Genomic DNA, 24216 nt, shown 5'->3' with positions numbered 1-24216 from the left:
GGAAAAGAAGCCACTGTCGGTCACCTTTGTTTGCCGCGTGTGAAGCTAGCGCAAATCTCTTCCAAGAGCATCTATAGGTGCTTCACCTAGCTGAAGTAAATGTCCTTGGCGGAAACAAAGCCCCCGAGAGACTGCAACACGCATTGGGCCTCCTACGAAGACACTACCTGAGTAGGCTGCGCAACCGCGCAATTAGAGTCGTCACTGTCGCACTTTTGGTGCACAATATAAACGGATTCAATCGTTATGTCCGATATCGTGGCACTGGAACACTGTAATAGGCGGTTTATTTTACCATTGAAAGAATACAAAAGTTGACGGTACCATAGCTGTTCATCGTTACATCCGATATGGTGTTATAAACGGTATCGTTAAAAGTGGACGATATATATAAATATATATATATATATATATATATATATATATATATATATATATATATATATATATATATATATATATAAGAAAGCTTCGAACAAGGTAGAAGAACGATTGTTGCCAACGTTTCAGCTAAGAGACTTGCCTTCGACGAAGGCAAGTCTCTTTGCTGAAACGTTGGCAACAATCGTGCTTCTACCTTGTTCGAAGTCTTCTTTTCTTGTGTGCTCTTCCATCTGCAAAGTTTTACTGCTCCCTGGAGTTTATATATATATATATATATATATATATAGATATATATATATATATATATATATATATATATATATATATAAATATATATATATAAGAAAGGGAAATGGGGGGCTCATTGAATTGAGACTGACATAAGGGTTGGCAGTCAATAATGCCGAGAAAACCAGAGGGAAGAATGTGCTAGGTAATTTATTATTGTTGAATTTAGATGCAGACATTTTTTCAAGACAGAAAGTAAGTGGAGAAAAAATGCCCACCGGTTGGGGTATTTTTTCTCCAGTTTCTTTCTATCGTTCAGAAACATCTGCACCTGTTTCAACGATAATAAGTAACCTCCCTCCTCTTTGCTTCTCTTGGCATTCTTGACTGCCATCCCATTTATATATATATATATATATATATATATATATATATATATATATATATATATATATATATAGATATATATATATATATATATATATATATATATATGAGAGACAGCCTAAGCAGTGGGCTATATGCCAATGAGATACGCTACAAAAGGTTAAACGTAAATCCTAAGCCGGCTTGAGGAGTCGCAATCAGAGCATACAAATCAGAATGGAGCCACGCACAACGCAAGACCGAGCGAAACGGACGGGAGTGCTGCCGCTACTATATGAATAAATAAATATACTTCCCCAACCCCTGCACACGAGGTGGTTATAGTTAGGCTGAAGATAGGGATTTCCGGAGACGCACAAACGCGGAACGAAACAGCTCGGCTGCGTGGAAGACAAATAGAGGCCGTCCTCATCCTCCTCCTATTATTTTGACGGAGGATACCCAGGAACAAGGTCCGGGATTCGGGGCATCCACCTAGACACTTAGTTAAACATTAAAAAAGTTGTTGAACTGCGCGTACTGATGATGATTTCTAGTGTTTAATGCGCCGAAGCTGCAACTCAGCTACGAGGTGCGCTGTAGTTAGAGGCTGCGGATGAATTTTGACCACCTGGGGATCTTTTACATGCGCCGAAATCTCGTACACAGGGGCACCTTTGCTTTTCGCCTCCATCAGAAAAGCGGCCGCCGCGGCCGGAAATGAAACCCGTGACCTTTGGTTCAGCAGGATAACGCCAAAACATCGTTGAGCCACTGCGGCGGGTGACTGCGTGGATTCCTCGGCGCCCACTGATTTAGTCATTCGGCCATAGCTGCGCCGGTTACTGCAGCTGAAGTTTTCCTGAGAGAAAATGGCGATTGCTTCAAATGCTGAAACGAACGTCGCCAGCAAGTGAGAGAGTGAGTGAGAAAGCCAGCATGCAAGCAGACATGTGAGTGAGCACAGCGTGTGGCACAAAGATTATATCCATTTTAGGCAGTCCTTCTCGGAGCTCATTTGCCATAGATGCAGCTGGAATCACGAGCAGCGAAAACTGGATTACGCAGATGTGATAGGCTCCCTGAAAGTAATACTACGGCGGTGAAGAAAAGGGATACTTCATACTGGAACACTGGAAGGGATACTGGAACTCTCGCACTGCGCCTGCGCAGTGGGGCGTTCTCCCGCGGTTGGCGCTCTCGCAAATGAGTCATTGCGTTCTGTGCTTCGGCGTATATAACCGTGTCCGTAGTGATGTATGAACGCGGGAAAATAAACCTCGAGATTTATTTAAAGCATTTATTTTTGCGTTGTGCCTCAAAATGGCCTTAGGTTTTCTTTTGGCAAACCTTTGTTAAGACGTATACCATTTCGGCTGAGTTGCTTCTTTTTTTATTGTGGTGGTATGGTTTTCGTGTGTTGACTTTAGCTTCAAAACCAACGCCGGAAAACTGGCGGTACGAAAGGGATAGAAACATTGACCCAGAAAGAGTGCAGCGCTTCGACGAGATATGCAACGCGTATGACGAAAAAAATGCTTTATCCGTGTTCATTTTTTCTTCCGTCCGACTACCTAACTTAGCCCTCCATCTAACCACACTATCTCACTTTAGGTGTCCTCAAAAATTTTACATCTCATTTGTGCCTACCTCAATGCATGCACCCATTGTAGCCTTGCGCTGTGCCTGCCGCCCCTGTACATGTCGATCGATAAAACCAGTTAAGTTAAAAACAAAAACCAACGTACCGACATCGTCAGAACTATTCTCGGTCCACATGCGTCATCGGACGAGGCCGACTCGGTCACGAAGTGCACCCCAAACTTCGCCTCAGACAACGACACCGTGATAAGGCCCGAAAGTGCTGTTTACGCGTTCCCTTGGCGTGCAGGATGATTGATCCAAGTGTTTGATTTCGCACTTTGGAGGAGCAGTGTATACAGAGTAGCTGCAACCAACAACTCGTTAATGCAGCGCTGTCCAGGCAAGCATGGACCACAACTTACGGAGTCGGGTTTGTTTGCCCGGAAAAGACCTGAAATCCCATTATCACTAAAGAGAACTCAGCGTTCATTGACAATGAGCCCGAAACGGCGCAATACAATACAAACATTCAAGATACCGCAAGTAGTTATCGAAGTGGGGAAATTGTCGTCGTCGGTGAGAACGAAACCGCAACCTGAACTGAAGCAAAAACAGGAAAGTTTGTCGTGAACCGTTTTTTTTTTCTTTTGCTCATCTTAAGAGCAGATTAATTCTTGCCCTTCTTTTAACCAGTGTGTAAGATATAACCGGATCGTAACCGTCCGAATTAAGAGAGAGAGAGAGAGAGAGAGAGAGAGAGAAAGAGAGAAACAGGGTAACATTAAGCACAACTTGGACGAGATAATAAAGGTAGCAGACCAATTCTACAACAGACTGCATGCCACCGACGTTAGTCCGAGGAAAACTACTGAGAGTTCAAGCTCAACATCCGATGTGTCACAAGTAACTAAACAGGAAGTTGGAAAGGCTCTCAAAGACGTGAAAATAGGAGAAACTGCAGGTGACGACGGCATAGCCGTGGATATTTTGAAGGAGGGAGGTGATATTGTACTGGAAAAGCTTGCTATACTATTTTCGGAATGCTTGAAGGCTGAAAAAAGTGCCCATAGACTGGAAAAGCGACAATATTATTCTTATTCGTAATAAGGGAAATCCCAAAGACATCAACAATTACAGACCCATCAGCCTACTCTCAGTTGTTTACACGGTGTTTACCAAAGTTACAGTTAGCCTCATAGGTGACAGCCTGGATTCCCAACAATCCAGAGAGCAAGCTGGGTTGTCGGTTCGATCCACGCTGGGTTGTTGGATTGATCCATTTTGGCAATCACTTGATTGACGACATGGATCACATCCATATCGTCAATCAAGTGATAGAAAAACCCGCATAGTATACTAAACCCCTTTACATGGCATTTATAGACTACGAGAAAGCGTTTCATTCCGTACCCATTGCAGCCGTGCTAGAAGCCCTAAAAAACCAGGGAATAGAGAAAACCTACATAAGACTTACAGAAGACACATATAAGGAATGAACGGGCACGATAACACTCCACAAGCAAAGCGATAAATTTTCGATTCGAAAGGGAGTAAGACAGGGAGACACCATATCGCCAAAATCATTCACAACATGTGTAGAGTGAGTTTTGACTGGGAAAGCTTGACTGGGAAAACTTTGGAATAAGGATAAACGGGGAATACTTGAGCCATCTGAGGTTGGCGGATGACATAGTCTTGCTGAGCGAGACTGCAGAACACATGCAAATAATGCTTGAGGGAAACAGTGTCGTAGATGGGCACTTCGTAACTACGGGATAGCCAGATGCTTCGGTAATGAACGAATCTCAAGGATGTATGAGCCTGTCAGCATCGTTCTTCTGTATGTGAGTGGTGGTTCAGTGGTTTCAACATAAAGACTCCTTATGGGTGATGTCCTATATGCACCATCTGAGAGACGTAGACCTAAATTGTATACTGGGTCCAGTCGTTTCAATTAGGACTGCCTTGCTGAGCCATACACAATGTAACCATAGTCTAAGCAGGAGCATACAACCGAGCGATAAACTTCTAGAAGGCAGGATCTGTCGGAACCCCAGTGTTTGCGTAACAGGACTTTAAGTATGTTTAGAGCTCGGGATGTTTTTAGAGTATTGATGTGAGGCAGGTCAGTGAGTTCGCGTCAAATCTTATGACGAGGAATTTTTGTTTGTTTTAATTGGGTAACTTTAATTCTTTTAAGTGTAAGGTGGGGTCGGTCTGTAAGCCTCGTTTAAGAGAGAAGAGAATAGGCACTGTTTTGTGTGGTGAAAACTGGAAACCATTTCTTTCCGTCCATGTTGTTAGCCTATTTATAGTCAACTCTACTTGTCCCTCGCACGTCGCTACATTGGAGATTCTGCAAGCTATTTGAAGGTGATTAGTGTAGAGAGGATACATAACGGACTTCGACATTTTTTTGCATATGTAGTTCATTTTTACGACAAACAGTGTTGTGCTAAGAATACAGCCCTGAGGGATCCCGTTCTGCTGTGCAAAATTCCTTGACATGGTTGAGTTCGAGCGCACTTGAAATGAACGATTTGTCATGATGTCGTTCAGGCAATTCAGCATTCTTCCACGGGTGCATAATTCTATTACAGTGGCTAGAATAGAAAAGTGTGATGATCGTGTCCACTCCCGCGTGACGCTGTTGGAGGAAATTCCAGGTGGCGCTGTCGCACGCTCACACGTTCGCTGCGACGGCGGCGGAATATGGAGTTACGAATGTATTCGCGCGCAGCACCATGTCGAGAAAGCCTCTTTGATAGCTATTCTACGAGCTCGCGCAAATTGAGATACAATGAATGTCGCATTTCTCAAATAACTGCAATCGAAGTTTACACCCCGACTGGGCGTGCTTTGAATGCCCAATATAGCTGGCTGGCTTTGACACTTATCAAATGCAAATCAGAGAATTGTGGACTGGTAATTGGTAAACACGCCTTTTATTTTCGACGTGCTCATTACAAACAAACAAAACCTACTCACTTTTGATGAATTTCTCATGATTCGTTCAAAATTACAAAGGCTCGAAGCCATTAACTTTCTTTGTTCAATGGGCCTTGCCTTTCGCTGCTAGTTCTTTTTTTGTGTGTACGTGTGTGTGAACAACTCTAAGCATTTTTTTCGTGAATTGTCTTCAAAAAAGCGTTTTCGACCTTCCATTGTGCTGTTATGTGAGGCAATTGATCTTTATGTGCTTCTTTCTTTCACGAAAAGGCATGCCTTCTCCTTTTTCAATGCCTTCGTGTAAAAGTGCAGCTAGAGGACCAAAACGAATTTGATATTCATGGACGGGGAGAGTTGCAGACTTCTTCAGTATGTCAGATGCTTCGTAAGTACTTCCAATGTGTTGAAGGGTACGTGTACCGTGTACGGGCTTCGGCTTTATCCTGCGCAGTGCGACACACGCTGTAAGCCACTGTGAAGGGCGAAACACTCAATGTGTGGTTTCCCCCATGTTGCCGAAGGTAGGTCAAGTTTTTGACAGAAAAGGAGCATGGGGGTTCCGCAAACTCTGCACTCACAAGGGAGTCCCCCATGCTTAGCGTTATTATTGCTGGGAGGGGACGCGGGCGCACTTCTCGCTTGACCCTTCCTGCTCGGAAAGTTGTTTCGGCTGGTACTTCGGAAGATTGAGAAATTGGGTGGGCACAGCTTTCGGGAGCAACCGAGGCCTGCCCCTGTAGATTGGGACAACTTCTCCGTTCACGGTATGTTCAATGTTACGGGGGATTTACCGTTCGCCAAATTTAGCTTCCACATAGCGGTGTTTTCCTTAAGCCGCTTCTCGTCGTCACTGCGCCAATACAGACGCGTGTCCTTCGGAACGCCAACGACATTTTATTTTTGCAGGACCTATGCACCGTAGAGCGGCCCGACACAAAACTGTGGATCTGCTTTTGGGGCACTAATGCACCTTTAAACTTGCTACGGCACAGGAAACAAGCGGTGTTTCTCTCTGGACAAAGCGACAATCGCATTGCAGACGATCCGCGCCCACCTCAGCAGGCGACGGGTAAACGATCGCGCGCGCCCCCTCGCGGTTCCCTATCTGCGGCTTCAAAGCACCTCGTAGGCGCTGCATGCCGCTAACCACACTTTCCTATTCTATCCACTATAATTCTAGTAAATCAAACATTATTCCAAACCTCCATGTAGTTTCTTAAGCCTTCTCAAGATCGGAAAAAACAGCACGACAGTGTTGTCTGTGTATAGATGCTTCTCGTACGGCATTTTCGAGGCGGAAAAGATGGTCAGTTGTTGAGCCCGCTTTTATAAAACTGCACTGGTGAAGGTCATTTCATTGTAGGACAAAAGTTAACGTGGTATTCACGGCAACTTCAAACGCTCAAATAAGTTCATAACTACAAGGGGAGGTTGGCGGCTTTTCATGTGTTAGTAAGGGTACAATAAAAGCTTTTTTCCATGGTTGAGGCATCGTTCCCAATACGTAAATGTTTGTTAAAGAACTTTAGAACGGCTTCTACAGAATGACCCTAAAGATGCGCGAGTATTTCATAATTTATACCGTCTGGGCCGTATGTGGTGTGCTTACCGGCCAATAGAGCTGTCTTGAATTCTTGGAGCGTCAGCAAACTATTATACTGTTTGTTTGTGCCACCACATGTTAGAAGTCTTTGGTTCTCTGCAGTGTTCTTGTATTTTAGAAATGCTTCTGTGTAGCGCACAGAGCTAGAAACACTGGAGAAATATACGCCTGTTCTTATAGGCAAGGTTTCACACCAAGTGCTGTTAGAAGAGGAACTGCGAAAGGTAAATACGTGCCATTTAATTTCCGAAGTTGCTCCCACATTTTTTTTTATTTTTTTTTATGTGACACAGCTGTTTATTGACGAGTCGAAACTTTGCCTTGAAGCTTTCTGGGCATTCCGCGAAGTGTATCGGAATATAGCTCATTTCCTTTTAAAGCCTCATTAATTTTCTTGCGTTGGATACCTTTGCAAGACTCCCGAGGCTTTGTTTTGTTTCATTGCGCTCTTGTGTCCCCCATACTTTGTGGTTTTGTCGCGCCCCTCCTATGGATTGTGGAACAGCTAAACGGGCGGCCTTCAGAGTGCAAGATGTAAACATTTAATTCAATCCAGCGAGGCTAAGAGTGTCCCAGAAAGATGTTTCTAACCTCGCTTCCGAAGAAAAGCGTGCCCAGTTCTCAAACTGAGGTTTCCAACGTCGTGGTTTTGTGGGGATTACTCTTGCGCTGATTACTCTTGTGCTGGGGATTACTCTTGTGCATATATTGTGCTGATGAGCACAGGTAGATGGTCGCTCCCATGTGGGTTGTCAGTGATATCCCCTCTAAAATCGCTAAAAAAACACGGTGAACAAAACGACAAACCTATTCAGCTCAGCTTTCCTAAGCGTGAAGAGCAGTATGTAGGCTTGCCAGTATTCAGTAGGCAGACATTACTGAACAAAATAAAATCTTCTAATATCTGGCCTCTTACGACAGTTTTTTTTTTCACTCCCCCCAAAAATACGGGTGAACATTAAAATCTCCAACTGTTAAGAACGGCTATGGAAGTTGGTTTACTAAGTCTTCCAAATCTTGCAGTGTTACTGTGAGGTGTGGTTCCAAGTACACGCAGCACACTGTGAGTGTTTTGAATGCAAGCAGGGGGGCAGACACTGCTTCTGGCCTAGTTTTAAGTTTGTGTCTTTGAGCTGCAATGCCATTTTGGACAATTATGGCGACGCCACCAGACAGCCTGTTCGTCTGCTCTCGGTCGCACCGGGAGACTGATACCCTTTCAATATATTCTGGTCTTTAGGGCCCAAGTTTGTTTCCTGAACACATACGGTCAGAGGTATGTGTGTGGCAAAGATGTCTTTGACGTCATTTAGCTTATGTAAAAGTTCTCTGTAATGCCAGTGGACATTGAATTCCATGTTATTTTTTACAGAGTGAAAAATAGGTTTTTAGTCGCGTGATTTGGTGCTTGGTTTTCTTTCCATTGGCTGGGACGTTTCGCCACCCCTCCGAAGTAGACCGCCTAAAATCTCCTTCAGTTGTGTCGTTTGGCTCTTCAGACACGCTGGAGGTTCATGCGGGATGCACTGGTGTTGAAGTGTTAGGCCTCGCTGTGTTGGGTGAGGGCTTGGAGACTCACGAACCGGGGGTCCGTGCAGCCCGATTTGGAAGGTGTGGTGCAGCTTTAGCTGCTTCTACCGTGATCGCGGGGGGCCTTGCCTCTGATTCACTCTATGTGGCTGTGTTGCCGTGCTCTGTTGCACCACAACGGAGTAGCTGCTGTTATGCACTGGGAAAGTCGCTCCCGTGCCTCTCTGAATTTTGTTTTCTGACACTTTGACGGTAATTATTTTTTTTTCTCTTTTCTTCATGCAGGGCAAACACAAGAGTATCTTGGCTGGTTGCCCTCGCAGTTCACACAGCTGTGGTATGGTTTCAGAGATTTCAGCAGGATGCTCATCGGAACGTATCTACTCCCACTGCAGTGCAAAGGCCTCTCCCATTAATCTCCAATTATCCCGGTCCTCTGCTAATTGCAACCAATTTATCCCCGAAAACTTTTTGATCGCATCTGCCCCCCTAACTTTCTGCCTCCCCTGCCACGCTTTCCTTCTCTTGGGATCCAATCTGTCACCCTTAATGACCAACGATTATCTTGCCTTCGCATTACATGCCATGCCCACACCCATTCCTTCTTCTTAATTTCTACAACTATGTCCTTAACACGCGTTTGTTCCCTGACCCACTCCGCTCTCTTCTTGTCCCTTAACGTTGCACCGATAATATTCCGTTCGATTGCTCGCTGAGTCGTCCTCAATTTAATTTCAGCCCTCTTAGTGAGCCTCCAAGTTTCTGCCCCGCAGGTGAGTACCGGTTACATGCAGTTATTACACGCTTTCTTCTTTAGGGATAATGATAGGCTGCCATTGATTATCTCCGAATGTCTGCCGTATGCACTCCACCCTATTCTTATCCTTCTAATTATCACTGCCTCATGGTTGGGATCCGAGTCACAACTTTGCCTAAATAGGTATTTTCGCTTACCACTTCCATGGCCTCGCCACCTACCTCAAACCGTTGTGCTTTCCCGAGGCTCTTGAGCTAACTAACTTGGGGGACAAATTTCAAAGCATGATTGCCGCAATGGACAGGCACAGTAGAATCGTGGGGCTGAAAATTAATATGCAGAAAACTCAAGTAATGCTCAATAAAAGGAAATTAAAGAGGGAGAAAGGATGTTCCTTTTAGAAGCGATGGCCGACGAAAGCGAAAAGCTTGGACGAGCTTTTTTGCGCCTAAGGGGGTGGGGGAGCAGAAGATGCTGGGTATTAATGCCGGGTGACGTACAGCAAGGCTTTTGGGAACGCCAGAAATAGGGCATCTGGTGCTGGGCAAGTCCAACACAATTACCACAATATGTTAGAAACTGCAAGTAAGAGAAAACGAAATCATATCAAACCACGAAAATTCCAAATATCAAAAGGCAGGAGCATTCCTGGAAGTGGCCATCTGCTGAAAAAGCAAATATGATGTTAGAACCAAGTAGGACACGGAGAGATAAAATGAATTGCAAGGAACGAAAAAAAAAGGCAAGTCTCGGCTATTCATGCGGCTGGGCCCTTCAACCAAAACCAACAACTGTGGCCATTTCTCAAGAAACGCAACTACATGTAAAATGGCATATTCCACTTGTAAGTAACAATAAAGCAAAGATTACAAAGTATCTTTAGAAGCATTTTCAGAGTGCGTTCTACAAATTTGTACTTGTCGATTAAAGAAGACTTCCTGTATTTTCTCTGAATACGCAATAAAACTGTAAATCTACCAGGGACCCAAAATATAGAGAAACCTATTTATTTTAAACCCTGCTGTTACTCAGCAAAAACAACTCTCTTTTACATACAACGGATAACGGACACCAGAAGGGCACTTCGCGTTTACCAAACTAGCGTAAAGCTCTACGAGTTCCCCTACATCATTCTTCTGTCGCCCAGACGTCTTTAAAATACCGCGCTCATACTCACCAATGATCACTATCAAGTAGAATGCCTGCATAGAACCAAGCGTAGTCTGACTTATGAAACACTACGTTTCAGTGATCCCACTAAAGCCGCCATGTAATCCGCATCTCTTTCACGGACCAGTCGTCCCGTCAAACCAACCGAAAGGAAAGGAAAAGAAAAGGGGAGGAGGCGATTCTTCTTCATCGCCCTCGATTCTCTTTCTATGCTGCTGGCGCGTGATGGACGACAACGACGGCCGCTGAACGCGTAGTCAATGGAAAAGGGGAAAGAGGGACGGGGGAGGGAAGCAGCCGAGGTCGTTGAGCAACATTGTATCGCTGCCGCCCAGCGACCGCACGCATCTACCGGGTTCGTGCTTTTGCGGAGCGTCGCCGGCATCCCCTAAGCCTACTTCTTGTGTCCACTCCTGTTCTTGACAGAAAAGCCAGCGTTTGAAACGCGGTTCTCGCCCAATTTTGTGTTTCTTTTCTCCCTCCCTTCTTATTCATCGCCGCTGTCATTCGTCGCTCACCCGAACGCAAAATCTGAGGCCTGCAGCACAGTTTTTACTTTCGCTTCGCTCTGTAAGTACGGCTACATATGCAGTGCGTCAGTTGAATAAAATGTGCATAATTTTTTAACAAAATGTCGTGCTTCACCAAGCGTTATGAAGTTAAGCTTATATCGTGTATTATTAGCCTATTCGATACTCTGAAGGGATTCTCGCTAGATGACAGCGTGTTGGGAGTCTGCTCAGCCAAGTTAATTGCAAGAACGACCACCACAGACCCGCACGCGATGAAAGAAAAACACGAAAGGGAACGTCATTAATGAAGGATGGAGGTCAAACATAATCCGGCTTCCGTTTCGACTCCCCTTTCCCTCTCTCCTCCGCTGCGAGCCCAGCGCTCTGGTATGCTGACTCTCGCGTTGCACTGAGCGGAAAGGAGGTGAAGGAGGGAGTGTGAAGGAAGATTCTTATTCACCAACTCAGGAGCTCGAGAGATGACGATTGCCGGCAGCAGCGAAGGGACGAAGGGAAAACACGGACACGACAGGAAATCCCGCAACGAGCTATTTCGACATCAGTGCGCTGGTCATACTTATCCAATATCGGCGTTAAGCGCGTGAGAGAGGGGAATGTCTAGAGGCATGTCATGTGGGGAGGTGGCTACGACGGCCTTGAGAGACAAGAACAAAGGGGAAAGGAAAAGCGGCTCGGGGTAATAAAGTGTCGGGGTTTTTAAGCAGTACTCACTGAACGCAGCCTGGGCGTACTCCGTCAGAAGGGACACAAGCACCAGCAGGGACGCTCCGCACGAAGTCAGCATTCCAGACGGCCGGCGACTCCTGTCATAGCTCCCCTCGGAGCAGTCGATGCCGCCTCTCGGTTAGGGCGAGCTCTCCGCCGCCGCGTGACGACAGTCGCGGGCGGCAGCGAATCCGTCGCTGGCTGATCCGGCCGCCTGGAAGCGCCTCTTCTCCCCAGCACGGCTTCCCCACCCCCAACCGCGCAGTGGCTGCAGCGGCGGTGCAAGAGTTGTGTTCCCAGAGAAACTGCTTCCTCGCTGCTGCACCCGCTGTTTCTCCAATCCTGCACAACGTCGACGTCGTCCTTTTACATCCGAGCAGAGCGCGCGATCAGACGCGGAATCTTCGCTTCTGCTCCTCCGGCGTTAGAGAGAGACGAGAGTTGCGGGAAAGGGAGGAGAACGCAGAGAACGCACCGCTACCACTCGACCACCCCACCGGTTTCCAGACAGAGAGAGCCACGAAGATATCGGTTCAGGAAATCGAGGCCCGATAGAGAAGGCGAATTGGAGTAAGGCTTATCAACTGGCCGAGTTTTTTTCTAAAGCAGCACGGGGCCCGCCAAGCGTCCAATCCTTCCGACGTAGTGAGCGTTTCGTGCGTGAAGGACGGCCTCTCGTTGTCTTCGTGTGACCACCAGGGCTGCGGACGCAGCTAGCTTCCCCCCTTCTTCCCGGGTCAGCTTCTCCGAGTCGGCTTCTGTGCACGTCCCCGCTGTTGTGCGGGACAGCACAGGCTGTTCACTGCAGGCTGCGTTGAGCGCACGCTCTCCCCAACTCCTCGCTCGCTTCCCCCGAAGCTGTTGTCGCTCGGTCGCCGGCTCCCTTTGACCGCCGCAGCCACACGCACGGCGCGATACGGTTCGACGGGCAGAGCGCCGAATATACGGGCGCGAAGAAGGGAACGTCGCCGCCGCCGAAAGGCCCTGGGAAAGAAGGGAATCACAAATACGGCAAAACGCTTCGGCTGCTCGCGAGGAACAGCAGAGGGGAGAGTTCCGCACCTTGGGGAAGCCTGCAGGAGGAGAAAGCGAGGAGAGCGAGTGAGTGAACGAGGAGGGAACTGAAAGTTGAGGGAAGAAATACACACGCATACAGCGGGCCGCCACCAGAGGGCGCCACGCTTCGTCGCGAAGGTAACGCGGAGCCTTTCTCGTTTCGAGGGACTCCGCTGCGGCTATGGCCGGTGCCGAAACCAGGGTTGGCGGCGCGCTTGCGAGCAGGGAGTGGGGAGGAGGGACACGCGGAGGAGACAGGGAAACGAAGAGGAGCAGAGAAGGAGAACGAAACGAAGTAGGGAGAGGCGGGAAGGAGAACGAGGGAGAGGATGAAAAGATTCACAAGAAAGTGCTCCGAAGCAGCTAGGCGCAGCCATGGCAACGCTCTACCCTCGTCCTCGCCGCCGGGAAGGATCTCTTCCGATGCGGAGCTGCGAGCCTTTCTTTCCCCAACTTTTTCCCCACACCGTTCGTTCTCGCTCCCTCTTCCCGTTCGACATTCCCTCCACTTTCATCTTCTCTTCTTACTCTCTGTGTGATGCGGGTTGCCAGACTCGAATTCTGTTCGAGGCCGGTTGGCAACAGGACGGAGGCCGCGCTCCTATCAGCTGACGCTTCTGCGGACCAGCTTGTTTCTACCGCGCCTTTCGGCGCGCCTGCTTTCGAGAGTTTGACCTCCTCACCTACATTTCGCTCCTCCGGAGAACTGCGGTGACGAGGGTATGAGGAGATCGGCCGCCGAGACGATGCGTGGCGCTGCCGCTGTTTCGTACCCTCGTAGACTGTTACTTTCGTTGGAACGTTTTTACTTTCAAGCAGGTGGGTGTCGAACTGTTACTGGCGCGAGTTTGCGGTTTAATACACAACTGTGTTTTCTCTTTCCTGTTCGAGTACAGCGCACGTGCAGTGCGCTTCGGAGTATCGGGGGCCATATCTTCTGAATAATTCGTTTGTGGCTCCGCGAGTGTTGCGCAACGTGGTATGAGCATGTCTGCTTCACTTCTTCTCTCAGTCTTTTTCGGGCCGTTCTTTTTTATGAATTCAATAGCAGACCTGCCGCTTTTAAAGTGTGGAGATGTTTTCTTTTTACTTACCACATGAAGCTCACCGAACTTTCCAACCTTGGGAAGATTGTTTTATTTTCTCGTTTGCAACTAAGTGCACTAGAAGCATTTTTGCTCCGACCATGCAGTGCGTTTGCATTAGGATGGAAAAAAAAACTCTATTCTGAAAACGAGTTGGTTACTACAGTAACGAATAGTACCGCTTCTATATTGCTTGCAAGTTTATCGGATCCTGAATACTGAAGCAGACGTTCGGCTTTTATGTTAGCATCAGCGTGGATTTATAAGAATTTACGTTCTAATCCACCCTTCTTAAAAAGATAGTAGAAAAAATGGCTTCTCGTTTAAGTTTCCGCAACAACTTTCAAACACGCATATTTCTTTCCGGACTTTATTTCCGCACACGTATTTCTCTCCGGATATTTCTTTCGGGTTCTGCGTATCGCTAAATACACTCGTGAACTACGTCACGGGTGCAGTCATGGTTCTGAAGACGGTCATACTTTTGAAATAAAGTAGAAGTTTTTACCTACCTATTTCTTGTTTGGCCTGTGTCACATGGCCAAAACAAAAAGAAATAAACCAGCCCAATTCGGAAAAGCAGGGTTCAGCCGAATAAATTTCATAGGAATGTTTGCTCAGAGCGCTTTCAAAAAGCTGGAGAAAAAGATTCTCCCATTAGTAAAAAGAAAAAAGAAAAAAACTCAACAACTCGGAGTCTGTTTTCTAGTTGGGGACCAATTAAGTTTAAGCAACCTTTTTACTGAGGTTTCGGCCGAATACGAAAATAAGTGGTTGAGTGAATTGAATAACAAAATTTTAATACTTTCAGATGCGTTTTTTTTTTCGATAATGTGAATAACTTAAAATAAACTGCAGTTGTGATCGTAAAATTTTGCAAACGGTTATTACGGCGTTTAGCCTAATTCACACAGCAGATATAAATGCCCATCCTTGGAGGACAAGCGTACCTCTAAGAACGCATGCGCAAGGGCAGATTTTCAACATAACTTTATGACACTGCGCGCTCTCCTAGAGCTAACGCTCGAAGCCCATGAGAGGCGTTTGTTACGAAACTTTCAAGTTGCGTAACGCCTTTCCATCGCTTCGCCTCGGCTCGACTCGCTCCGTGTGGCAATATCTGCGAGTCGCGAAAATTAAGCGGCGGCGAAATTTCGGCAGCGCTCCTGGATCACGTGCGGATGAAGAATTAACTCCGAGCGACAGGTTTTCTGTACGGGCGACTCGGGCTTGAGACTCCTTTGTTCCCCGTGAATTCTCTTTACGGTCCTGAGTCACGTACGGGAGTGTCGTAAGTGCCCAACTTTTATCTTTGTATAGCCATTGCACTTACTCCGTTCTAGCAAGAAATTTTTTTTGACAAAGGGATTATTTTTACACTGCGTTGGACGCTATGTTTCCCAACGTTGGTACTTGCGTGTGGCACGTAAAATCATTTTCGACACTACTTTAACTTTTAATTGTGCGTAATTTCGGGTCACTTTCTTCTGTTCAGCAAGAGGCACGACCTCTGGTTCCGCAGCACCTGTTTTATAGTCGCGCACCCACGATGTTTCGAAACTCTCCGCATTAGATTATTGCTGCGTTACTTTACGGGTTTTAAGTTTCGCGCCAAATGAAGTTTCGCGGCTGCGCACACTTGTACGAAAGTTGGAAGGCGTGACAGTTTTGCGTAATTAGTTAACGTGTCGCTATCTGGACCCCGAGCTTTGTAATAATATTCCCCGTAATGTACACGCCTTCAAGTTGATGGGTGTCATTTAAATGCTACTTTGTTTTGTTTTACTCAGTACTTTCTACGAAGAAAGCTGTCTAGCGCATGCTTGCGAGGCGGTTTCAACATGCGGTTCTCCTTTTATTTGCTTCAAGCTAATGCAAACGGCCAATCCCTTTCGCAAAGCTAAATCTGTGTAATCGTAGTTTTCTGCGAGCTGTCTCGTGACTTGGTCGGGGATTTTCAAACCGAAGCTTAAAAACGCCCAGAGAATAAATACGCAGACGCTGTGCCACATTGTCGCGTTCGTTCAGTGTTGAAACCGTTCGTTTTCTTTAAGAAAGCACAGTGACTACTCGCCCATACATACTCCCATTTGGATGCATCCATCTTGCTGCGCGTTCACAATAAGTCCGCCCCGCGATGCTGTCAGCTACGAAAAACATATTATGCGTGCATTTACGCTTGAAAAAATGTGCGAATGTCCCGTAAATTTACTCTAGGCGCTCTGCTGGGATTTCTCAAGTGCCTGTAGTTCTCTCTTCTTTTTTTTTTTTTTTCTTTCGCATAGTTCGTCCCCGGCTGACTCGCTTCGTCGGATGCCTTCGCTTGCTCCTACTCTAGCGAATGTTGTTGTCTAGAGCAGGGCCCTATAGCGATGCTCTACAAGTTAGTTCATGCCCAAGTGCCCCCGCATTCCCCTGGTATTCCCCACCGTGAGCGTCCAGCCCCACTAATGGACGCACCGAGTTGTTTCCCCTACAGTGCTACTCGTATTCTCCTCGCACTAATCATTGAGCACACGGACACTGCGGTAAGTGATGGTTACTTGGTAGGTAGCCAGTCGCAACTGTGCTACCGACTTCGGTGTGTCGTGAAACAAACTAGTTTTTTTATAAGTCCTTTTTCTGCGACGCGTTTTGTAAAGCGTATTTGACTGCATTATGAGGCTGCTTGAAGTAAAGCAAACTATAAGCGTTAGTGTGAAACGATGCGTTGGTTTTCTGTTGGATTGATTGATTGATTGATTGATTGATTGATTGATTGATTGATTGATTGATTGATTGATTGATTGATTGATTGATTGATTGATTGATTGATTGATTGATTGATTGATTGATTGATTGATTGATTGATTGATTGATTGATTGATTGATTGATTGATTGATTGATTGATTGATTGGTCTACATGTTGGTCTCACCGTCTGTCTGTCTGTCGGTCGAACGATGTTGCTCTCACTCGCTTTACGTTTGACTGAGAGGTGAGGAAGCCAATAGTCCAAAAAGAAGATTAACATTACTTGAACGAAGCTTTCAAAAATACCGCAGTCACTGGCATCCCACAGAAGTACCGTTAAATTCTTCATCGTTTGAAGGCGTGGTTTCGTGGTTTGAACAGTACTTGTGCAAGGACAGGGGAAGGGGTATGTAGACTCAGGAATGTGAGGATGAAATGGAGGAGAGGTTATTGTTTATTGTCCATTCCTCTCGTTCACCCCTGCCATCGGATTACTGTAAGCACGCGGGCGGACACGCAAAGTCTAACTCTGGAAAACTGTGTCATATTTTGCACTGCTTGTTCCAACCGACAGGTCATCGCTACCACTTAATGCTATTACGAAGAACGAACTCGGAAGAAGCTTTCACGCAATTGGCTGTTAGACATCTGTGAATCTTCATGACCCATCTACCTCTAGAAAAAAAAAACTAGACCTTTCAACACCGTGTTGTCGCTTCTATCCGAAAACTTCAAAATTTTATCTTACCGGCCACCACGCAACAGACAGGTGGGTACAAAATAGAAGCGCTACGTAATTTATCCATAAATTCCACTAGCTCTTCTGCCATTTCTTGTGGTCGCGAAGCTGGAGAAATAAATTCTTTCCTCAAATTGAGGGCTCGTATTTCAACTCTCCTTTCCCCGTATCTATGTTGCGCTGTTATTACAGAAAATGGTAGTTCTTGTTGCAAAAAGTTTGTTGGTGTATCTACCGCAATGTTAGGCAGCGCCATAATCAAGAGTATAACTTTGTGTACCCTGTCTAACGAAGCGAGCTCTAAGCAACAACGGCGGAAACATGTTTTAACATCGGAGCTGTTGCTACTGGCCGTAAGTTCTCAAAAACTGTGTTAATGCGGGCTTGTTGGTACATACTTAGTTTGATAACAGCGCTGGGACAGGACACAGAGAAGGCGACACCAGACAGCGCCCAGTCTCGTGCCGCCTTCTCTGTCTCCTGTCCTGGCGCCATAAGTTCTCCGTTGCAGGAAAATTACCAATAAAATAGCGGACGCACTTGAGCGTGTACCTCGCAGCGGCCGCTCAGTCCGCGGCTCGCGCAGTGGATTTAGCAAAAAAACTCCAGCGCTTACGCTAAAGATAAAAAGACACCCTGCTTGGGAGACGTCACCCGGCCGCCGCCTTCTCTGCAGAAGCCATTATGGATAATTGGAAACATGGCTACGAGTGTGCCAGTGCTTCCCGAGACCACTTGAATATCCCGCCACCGCTGCCTCGAGTCGATGAGGAAGAGCTGGTGGAAGTCTACAATGGTGACAATGACTTTGCAGCCACCACTCGCCATGAAGACGACGACGACCTCTTGCACGGATATGACTTCGATTACTAGCACCACAACTATGAAAATAAGCAATGATACTGGACCTTAACTATGTGTCTGGCGATGCTCACCTACAACAGCTTCGCCATTCAAGTATTGCGCATCAGGGCAAGCTTCCCTGATTTTTTGTGGCTCGCTTTATTCTATATTGTCATTTTTTATATCTACTTTCAAACGTATAAAGTGAAACTTCGATGGGCTATCGTACACTTTTCTTTCTTAGGCGAAGCCCGAATATTCTGAAAATAATAATCACAATCTTAAGTTGAGAGACATATTCCAGGAATTATTTGGCATCAAACATAGAGTGATTACAAAACAGTACACTAAAGCATGTGCTCGTGTTCCAAAAATTAAACAGAAACTTCCAGGATACGTTAAAGATCCCCAGGTGGTCAAAATTAATCCGTTTCCGTATACGGCGCGCCTCATCGCCTGCGTTGCGTCGGCGCGTTAGACCCTACAATCAATCAATCAAACTTCCAGGTTTGATTGATTGTGAAAAGTGATCGCTGCGCGAACACTTTTCGGGTGAGCGGCGCGCTGATCCAGTGATGCAACAGCACAACGCCTCTGTGTAACTTGCCGGTGGCAACGTCTTGTGACCTGTGGTGTCGTGGCGACCGCCTCCTCGTGTGCATGACGGAAACCAACTGTGCGCGTGTGTCGTCAAGGGCGCTGGAATCGCTGTGACGTCTCTAATCCGCCGCCAACATTTTAGCCGACACGTTTCAACTTTCAATGCCAACCAGTATGCGCCCGCATTAACGACGCCCAGGTGGCGTCTTTCTCTAAAGTAACGCATTCAGGAATGTTGGCCTTTACGGTCGTGAACCGCTCCTGCGAATGGCTTTAGCCATCAAAAAATAATTTTCCTTCCCAGACCAGCAAGCACGGCTTCCTCAAAACATCTGAAACAAATGCCGAAGACGAGCGACCTGTGTTCGGTAGAATACTACACCAGGACTGCGAGATACGGATGTGGTGACGAATTCTTTGTTCACGAATGCACAACACCATCTGAGCTTACAGGGTCGCAACTGTTTTAACCCTCAATGTTACTCGAAAGCTGGTGGTAGAAGAAGCCGCTGGAAGGCACAGGCTCACGACCGCTGTCAAATGTGGAAGGCCAGGTGACTTCCTCCTCCTCGTGCCTTCCCTCTACTATAGTACTGGGCGCAAATAAAGCTGCCTCTCTTTCTCTCTCTCTCTCTCTCTCTCTCTGAAATGCGGGCAGTCTGCAACGCCCAAGAAGGCATAGGGGAATGGTTGGACTATATTTTTTTTACCGTTAGTGAAATTATGTATATATTTTTTTCATATTAATTGGAGCGAGAAAGAAAGAAAGAAAGAAAAACACGCGCCCAGAGTGGGGACCGAACCCACGCCTTTCGATTAGATCTCGAATGCCTTACCAATTCGGCTATCTGGGCGACTGTGTTCTGCTTCACTTTCTGGGGTATTTATATTTACTACAACTGTATCTGACGCTTGAGGGTGGTAGCCAGCGCCACTCAGACTACACGGGGGGGGAGAAGGGGACCTTCTTTTCAACCCCCGGGGCGTGACGCGAACGTCTACAGCCTGTCATAAGCAGGTAACTGGCGGGAAACCCTCTTATGTAGTCCAACCATATAGTCCAACCATTCCCCTATGCCTTCTTTGGCGTTGTAGACTGCCCGCATTTCTTTCTGTATTTCCTAACGAGCCCCTCATTTCCTAACCATATTATCCTGCGAAAGCTTAGCGAGGGCCTCGGTTGTGGCAGCCTTGATGCCAAGGTAGCATCACACAAAATCATGTAACTTTACTCTGATGAAGGCAAGTCGCGTTGCCGCTACGTAAGTAAACATTGTTTGTTATTGTTCTTGCTGTGTATCCGACTCTTTACTTATACTATATATATATATATATATATATATATATATATATATATATAGAAATAAGGGTTAGAAGTGATTGCAACTCATAAAGAATTTGGAAAGAGACAGAAAGTGGAGAAAAAATGCCCGCCTGGTTGGATCCGAACCCATGACCTCCAGAACACGCGTCTGGTGCGTTAACCACTACGTTACTGGCGAGTGGCGCTGGCTACCACCCCCAACCACAGAAACAAAAATACCTTAACATAAATACCCGAGAAAGTGGAGGAGAAAATAGCCCCACCGGTAGCGTAATGGTCATAGCACCGGACGCGCATTCTGGAGGTCGTGGGTTCGGATCCCATCAGGCGGGCATTTTTTTCTCCACTATGTTTCTGTCTTTCCAAATTCTTTATCAGTTTCGAAATTCTTTATCAAATTTTTTATCATTCTGCCTCCTCGGTACATTTCAGCTCGCATAGATCATGTCCAGAGAGTCGGTTTGCCGCCCTGCAGAACTAACACTTTTTCCCAGCCTTTCATACCGCGTACATCACAAGAACGGAGGAACCATGTATCCACACTGACGGCAGCAATTTCGGTCCACCAACTTATTCAAACTACAGTACCGAACATTGTACAATCAGAAGAATTCATTTGTATTACTTTGTATTTTCCTGGTTTTGTTTCGTGTCTGTCATTTTTGTGCTCTGTCTTGTAATAATATGTTTGTAAATACTGTAAACCCGCTCCACTCTCTAATGCCCTTTGCCCTGGGGGTGGCTAAATAAATAAGAGAAATAAAACCCACAACCAGACGTTTGCACTTCTTCAAAATTTCTTGTTTGACGCAGGATTTCCTTAACCTGGTATAGTACTCGACAGAAAACTCCTATATCAGGAGAGGCCTTCGTCCTGCATTGGAAACGAATAGGCTGACTACCGTATTTGCACGACTATAACCCGATTTTCATTGTAACGTGCGAGTAAGTTTAGGTTGCAAATTTTATGAAATTAGACTCCTCTTAAGACGATCTCGAAGAGACCGCAAAAATTTGCTCGTATTATCAAAAATTCGTCACAAGCGGAGGTTTATTTAATTGTCGATGTTACAAGAGAGCAAAAATGTTCTTCGTCTTAGCCTTAGTGTTCGTCTTAACCGAGTTCGTCTTATCGGGAGGCGTTGCGCTACTGAGGACGAGGTCGCGGGTTCGATTCCCGGTCGCGGCGGCCGCTTTTCTGACGTAAGGGAAAGCAAGAACGCCCGTGTGTACCAGATTTTGGCGCACGTTAAAGGACCTCTGCAGGTGGTGAAAATTAATCCGGAGCCTTCCACTACGGCGCGCCTCATCGCCTGCATTGCGTCGACGCGTTAAACCCTACAATCAAATCATCTGAACTGGAGTCCACTGTAATTTGATGACGGTTCTTCCGCGCATGTGTGAAAGGCATGGCGGCATGTACCCGGCAGAAGACATTTTATTGGACGCACGCAACTCTCCCAGGAGAAATTCATTGTGCTTCATAAACTTGTTTATACAGCTTCTGCTGGCACTAAAACTGGAGCGGAGAACGATGAACGCGTTTGTCATTTCAAGTTCCCTGACCTTCATAATTTCATACGTGACGGATCGTTCGTTAATTCGCTGCGTAATTATGAAATCCTCGTGAGAGCCTTTAGCTCGCGAAAGGGTCATCATCAATGCCTGTAAAGCATTGCATAAAAATGTGGCTCTGCTTTGTCAGCGCCAATCGCGCCCTCATATCTCCGAGACCACCAGTGTGCATGATGCTCCTCGGTTCACCTCGCTGTCCGCGAGTAGATTTCTCTTACATTTGATGGACACTTCGTAGTGGGGCCTATTCGGATCTGCGACTGAAGGGAGGTGCTAATTGCAGCAGCAGAAATTGTGCTACGGCTGGCTAAATTCTGCGCATTTGGAGAATCATAATTATCATCATCAGCCTATCTACGCCCACTGCAGGGCAAGGGCCTCTCCCATTAATCTCCAATTGTTCCGGTCCTTTGCCAACTGCGACCAATTTATCCCCGCAAACTTCTTGATCTCATCTGCCCACCTAACTTTCTGCCGACCCTTTCCACGCTTGCCTTCTCTGGGGATCCACTATGTTGTCCTTAATGACCAACGGTTACCTTGCCTTCGCATTACATGCCCTGCCCACGTCCACCTCTTCTTAATTTCTACTAATATGTCCTTAACACGCGTTTGTTCCCTGACCCACTCCGCTCTCTTCTTGTCCCTTAATGTTGCACCGATCATATTCCGTTCGATTGCTGGCTGAGTCGCTCTCAATTTAATTTTAGCCCTCTTAATGAGCCTCCAAGTTTCTACCCCGCAGGTGAGTACCGGTTAGATGCAGCTATTATACGCTTTCTTCTTGAGTGACAATAATAGGCTGCCATTGATTATCTCCTAATGCCTGCCGAATGCACTCCACCCCATTTTTATCCTTCTAATTATCTCTACCTCACGGTTGGTATCCGGGTCACAACTTGGCCTAAATAGATATTTTCGCTTACCACTTCCACGGCCTCGCCACCTATCCCAAACCGCTGCGCTCACCTGAATTTACTAAGCATTACTTTAGTTTTCTGCATATTAGAGGAGATAGACATCCCACTAGTAAGGACAGAGGAAGTAAGGAAGGCTTTGAAAGAGATAAAGGGGGGGAAAGCACCTGGTGAGGATCAGATAACAGCAGACCTCTTGAAGGATGGCGGAGAAATTGTACTTGAAAAACTGGCAAACCTGTATACGCAATGCCTAATGACCGCGAGTGTACCGGAATCTTGGAAGAACGTGAACATCACCCTAATCCATAAGAAGAGTGACATAAAAGACTTGAAAACCTAGAGGCCGATCAACTTACTGTCAGTCGTCTACAAGGTACTTACCAAAGTAATCGCTAACAGAAATTCTGAAACCTTAGATTTCAGTCAACCTAATGAACAAGCAGGTTTTCGTAAAGGCTATTCAATAATGAAGCATTTGGAGAAAGGGCGACTCAAAATTTAACCACGTGGTGTTGGCGTATTGTTTTAGGTTGGATTTAATTCGATTTTGGGAGGTGTTCAAGTTCATGGAAATTCTTGTGGGCGCTTCGAAGCCTACTTCGGTTTTGAGCGACATTATAATGCGCACGTAAATGTTAAGGCTACTGTTTGCAAAAATAGGTGCGCGCTACAATCGTGAAAATGCGGTAATAAAGGAGCTAAGTCACAGACGTTTGGCTGTTCGTGAACAACACGGGCTGGATAGCCAAAGCGCCCATAGGCTTAGGTTTCAGGCGCCTTTTGTCGTGATGCTTCCTTACGGGAGGAGCCTAAGCGGTGGTGGCATCATAATCTGTCTTGTCATCCCAGATGCAGCTTCAGAAACACTTGCAGTTTTTCATCGGCCAGCAACCTTTCCGGTGTTACAAAAGTGCCAGCCCAGCAGTCATTCAGGAAAGCGGAAGTTGGGGCAAAAATAAGAAACCTAAACTACTCCGCTCACAACAAAGTACGCATAGACAAACACTACGAAACGCGAAAGAAAACAAGCACTTCCTCCCCGTCGGCGAGTTCCAGGCAGAGAAAGAAAAGCACGTGCGCCAGGCCTAGACCTTGCGGAGTTACGACCAGGCCCCCGCACTTTGACAGCTGTCCCAACGAGGCGACATCGCTTGAGGAGCGCAGCAACGCCGTCGTCCCCCTCCATCCACAAGTGGCGAAGAGTGAGCCGACTTCAAATTAGCCAGGACCCGACAACGCGGTGCGGTTAGAACCACACACACGCGGGCGCGCACCGTTGACGCATTCGGCCCCCTTCACCATGGAAGAGCTTCCCCCAGTCTCCGCAAGGCGGCGCCACGATACCGCTTTCCTTTTTGATCGCGCCCAAATCCGCTCCGCTCCACGGACGACTGCCTTCGTGTCTGCCCCCCGTTTTTCATCCCTCGGTAAAGGATAGGTGCGCCTGTCGGCCTGCCCGCCAGGTGGCGCCACCCGTAGCAGCAGCAGTGGCGGCAGGAGGAGCTCTTGCGCATCACTCCGTTCGTACCAGGA

At 46.7% G+C, this 24216-nt stretch overlaps 1 protein-coding gene across 1 annotated transcript in view; it reads right to left on the bottom strand.

The window, feature by feature from the left end:
* LOC144148187 (uncharacterized) overlaps positions 1-12809 on the bottom strand; it is a 107874-nt gene extending 95065 nt beyond the window's left edge. Inside the window, exon 1 of the mRNA XM_077679773.1 lies at positions 11816-12809. Coding sequence (XP_077535899.1) covers positions 11816-11888 — 73 coding nt within the window. The 5' untranslated portion in view covers positions 11889-12809. The remainder of the gene's footprint in view (positions 1-11815) is intronic.
* Positions 12810-24216: the final 11407 nt, after the last annotated feature.

Source organism: Haemaphysalis longicornis, unplaced genomic scaffold, assembly GCF_048455015.1.
Source record: "Haemaphysalis longicornis isolate Haplotype H1 unplaced genomic scaffold, Haemaphysalis longicornis Haplotype H1 scaffold_8, whole genome shotgun sequence".
Lineage (NCBI taxonomy): Eukaryota > Metazoa > Arthropoda > Arachnida > Ixodida > Ixodidae > Haemaphysalis > Haemaphysalis longicornis.
The sequence above is the reverse complement of the archived record's forward strand: the minus strand, read 5'-3'. Positions and strand labels throughout refer to the sequence as shown.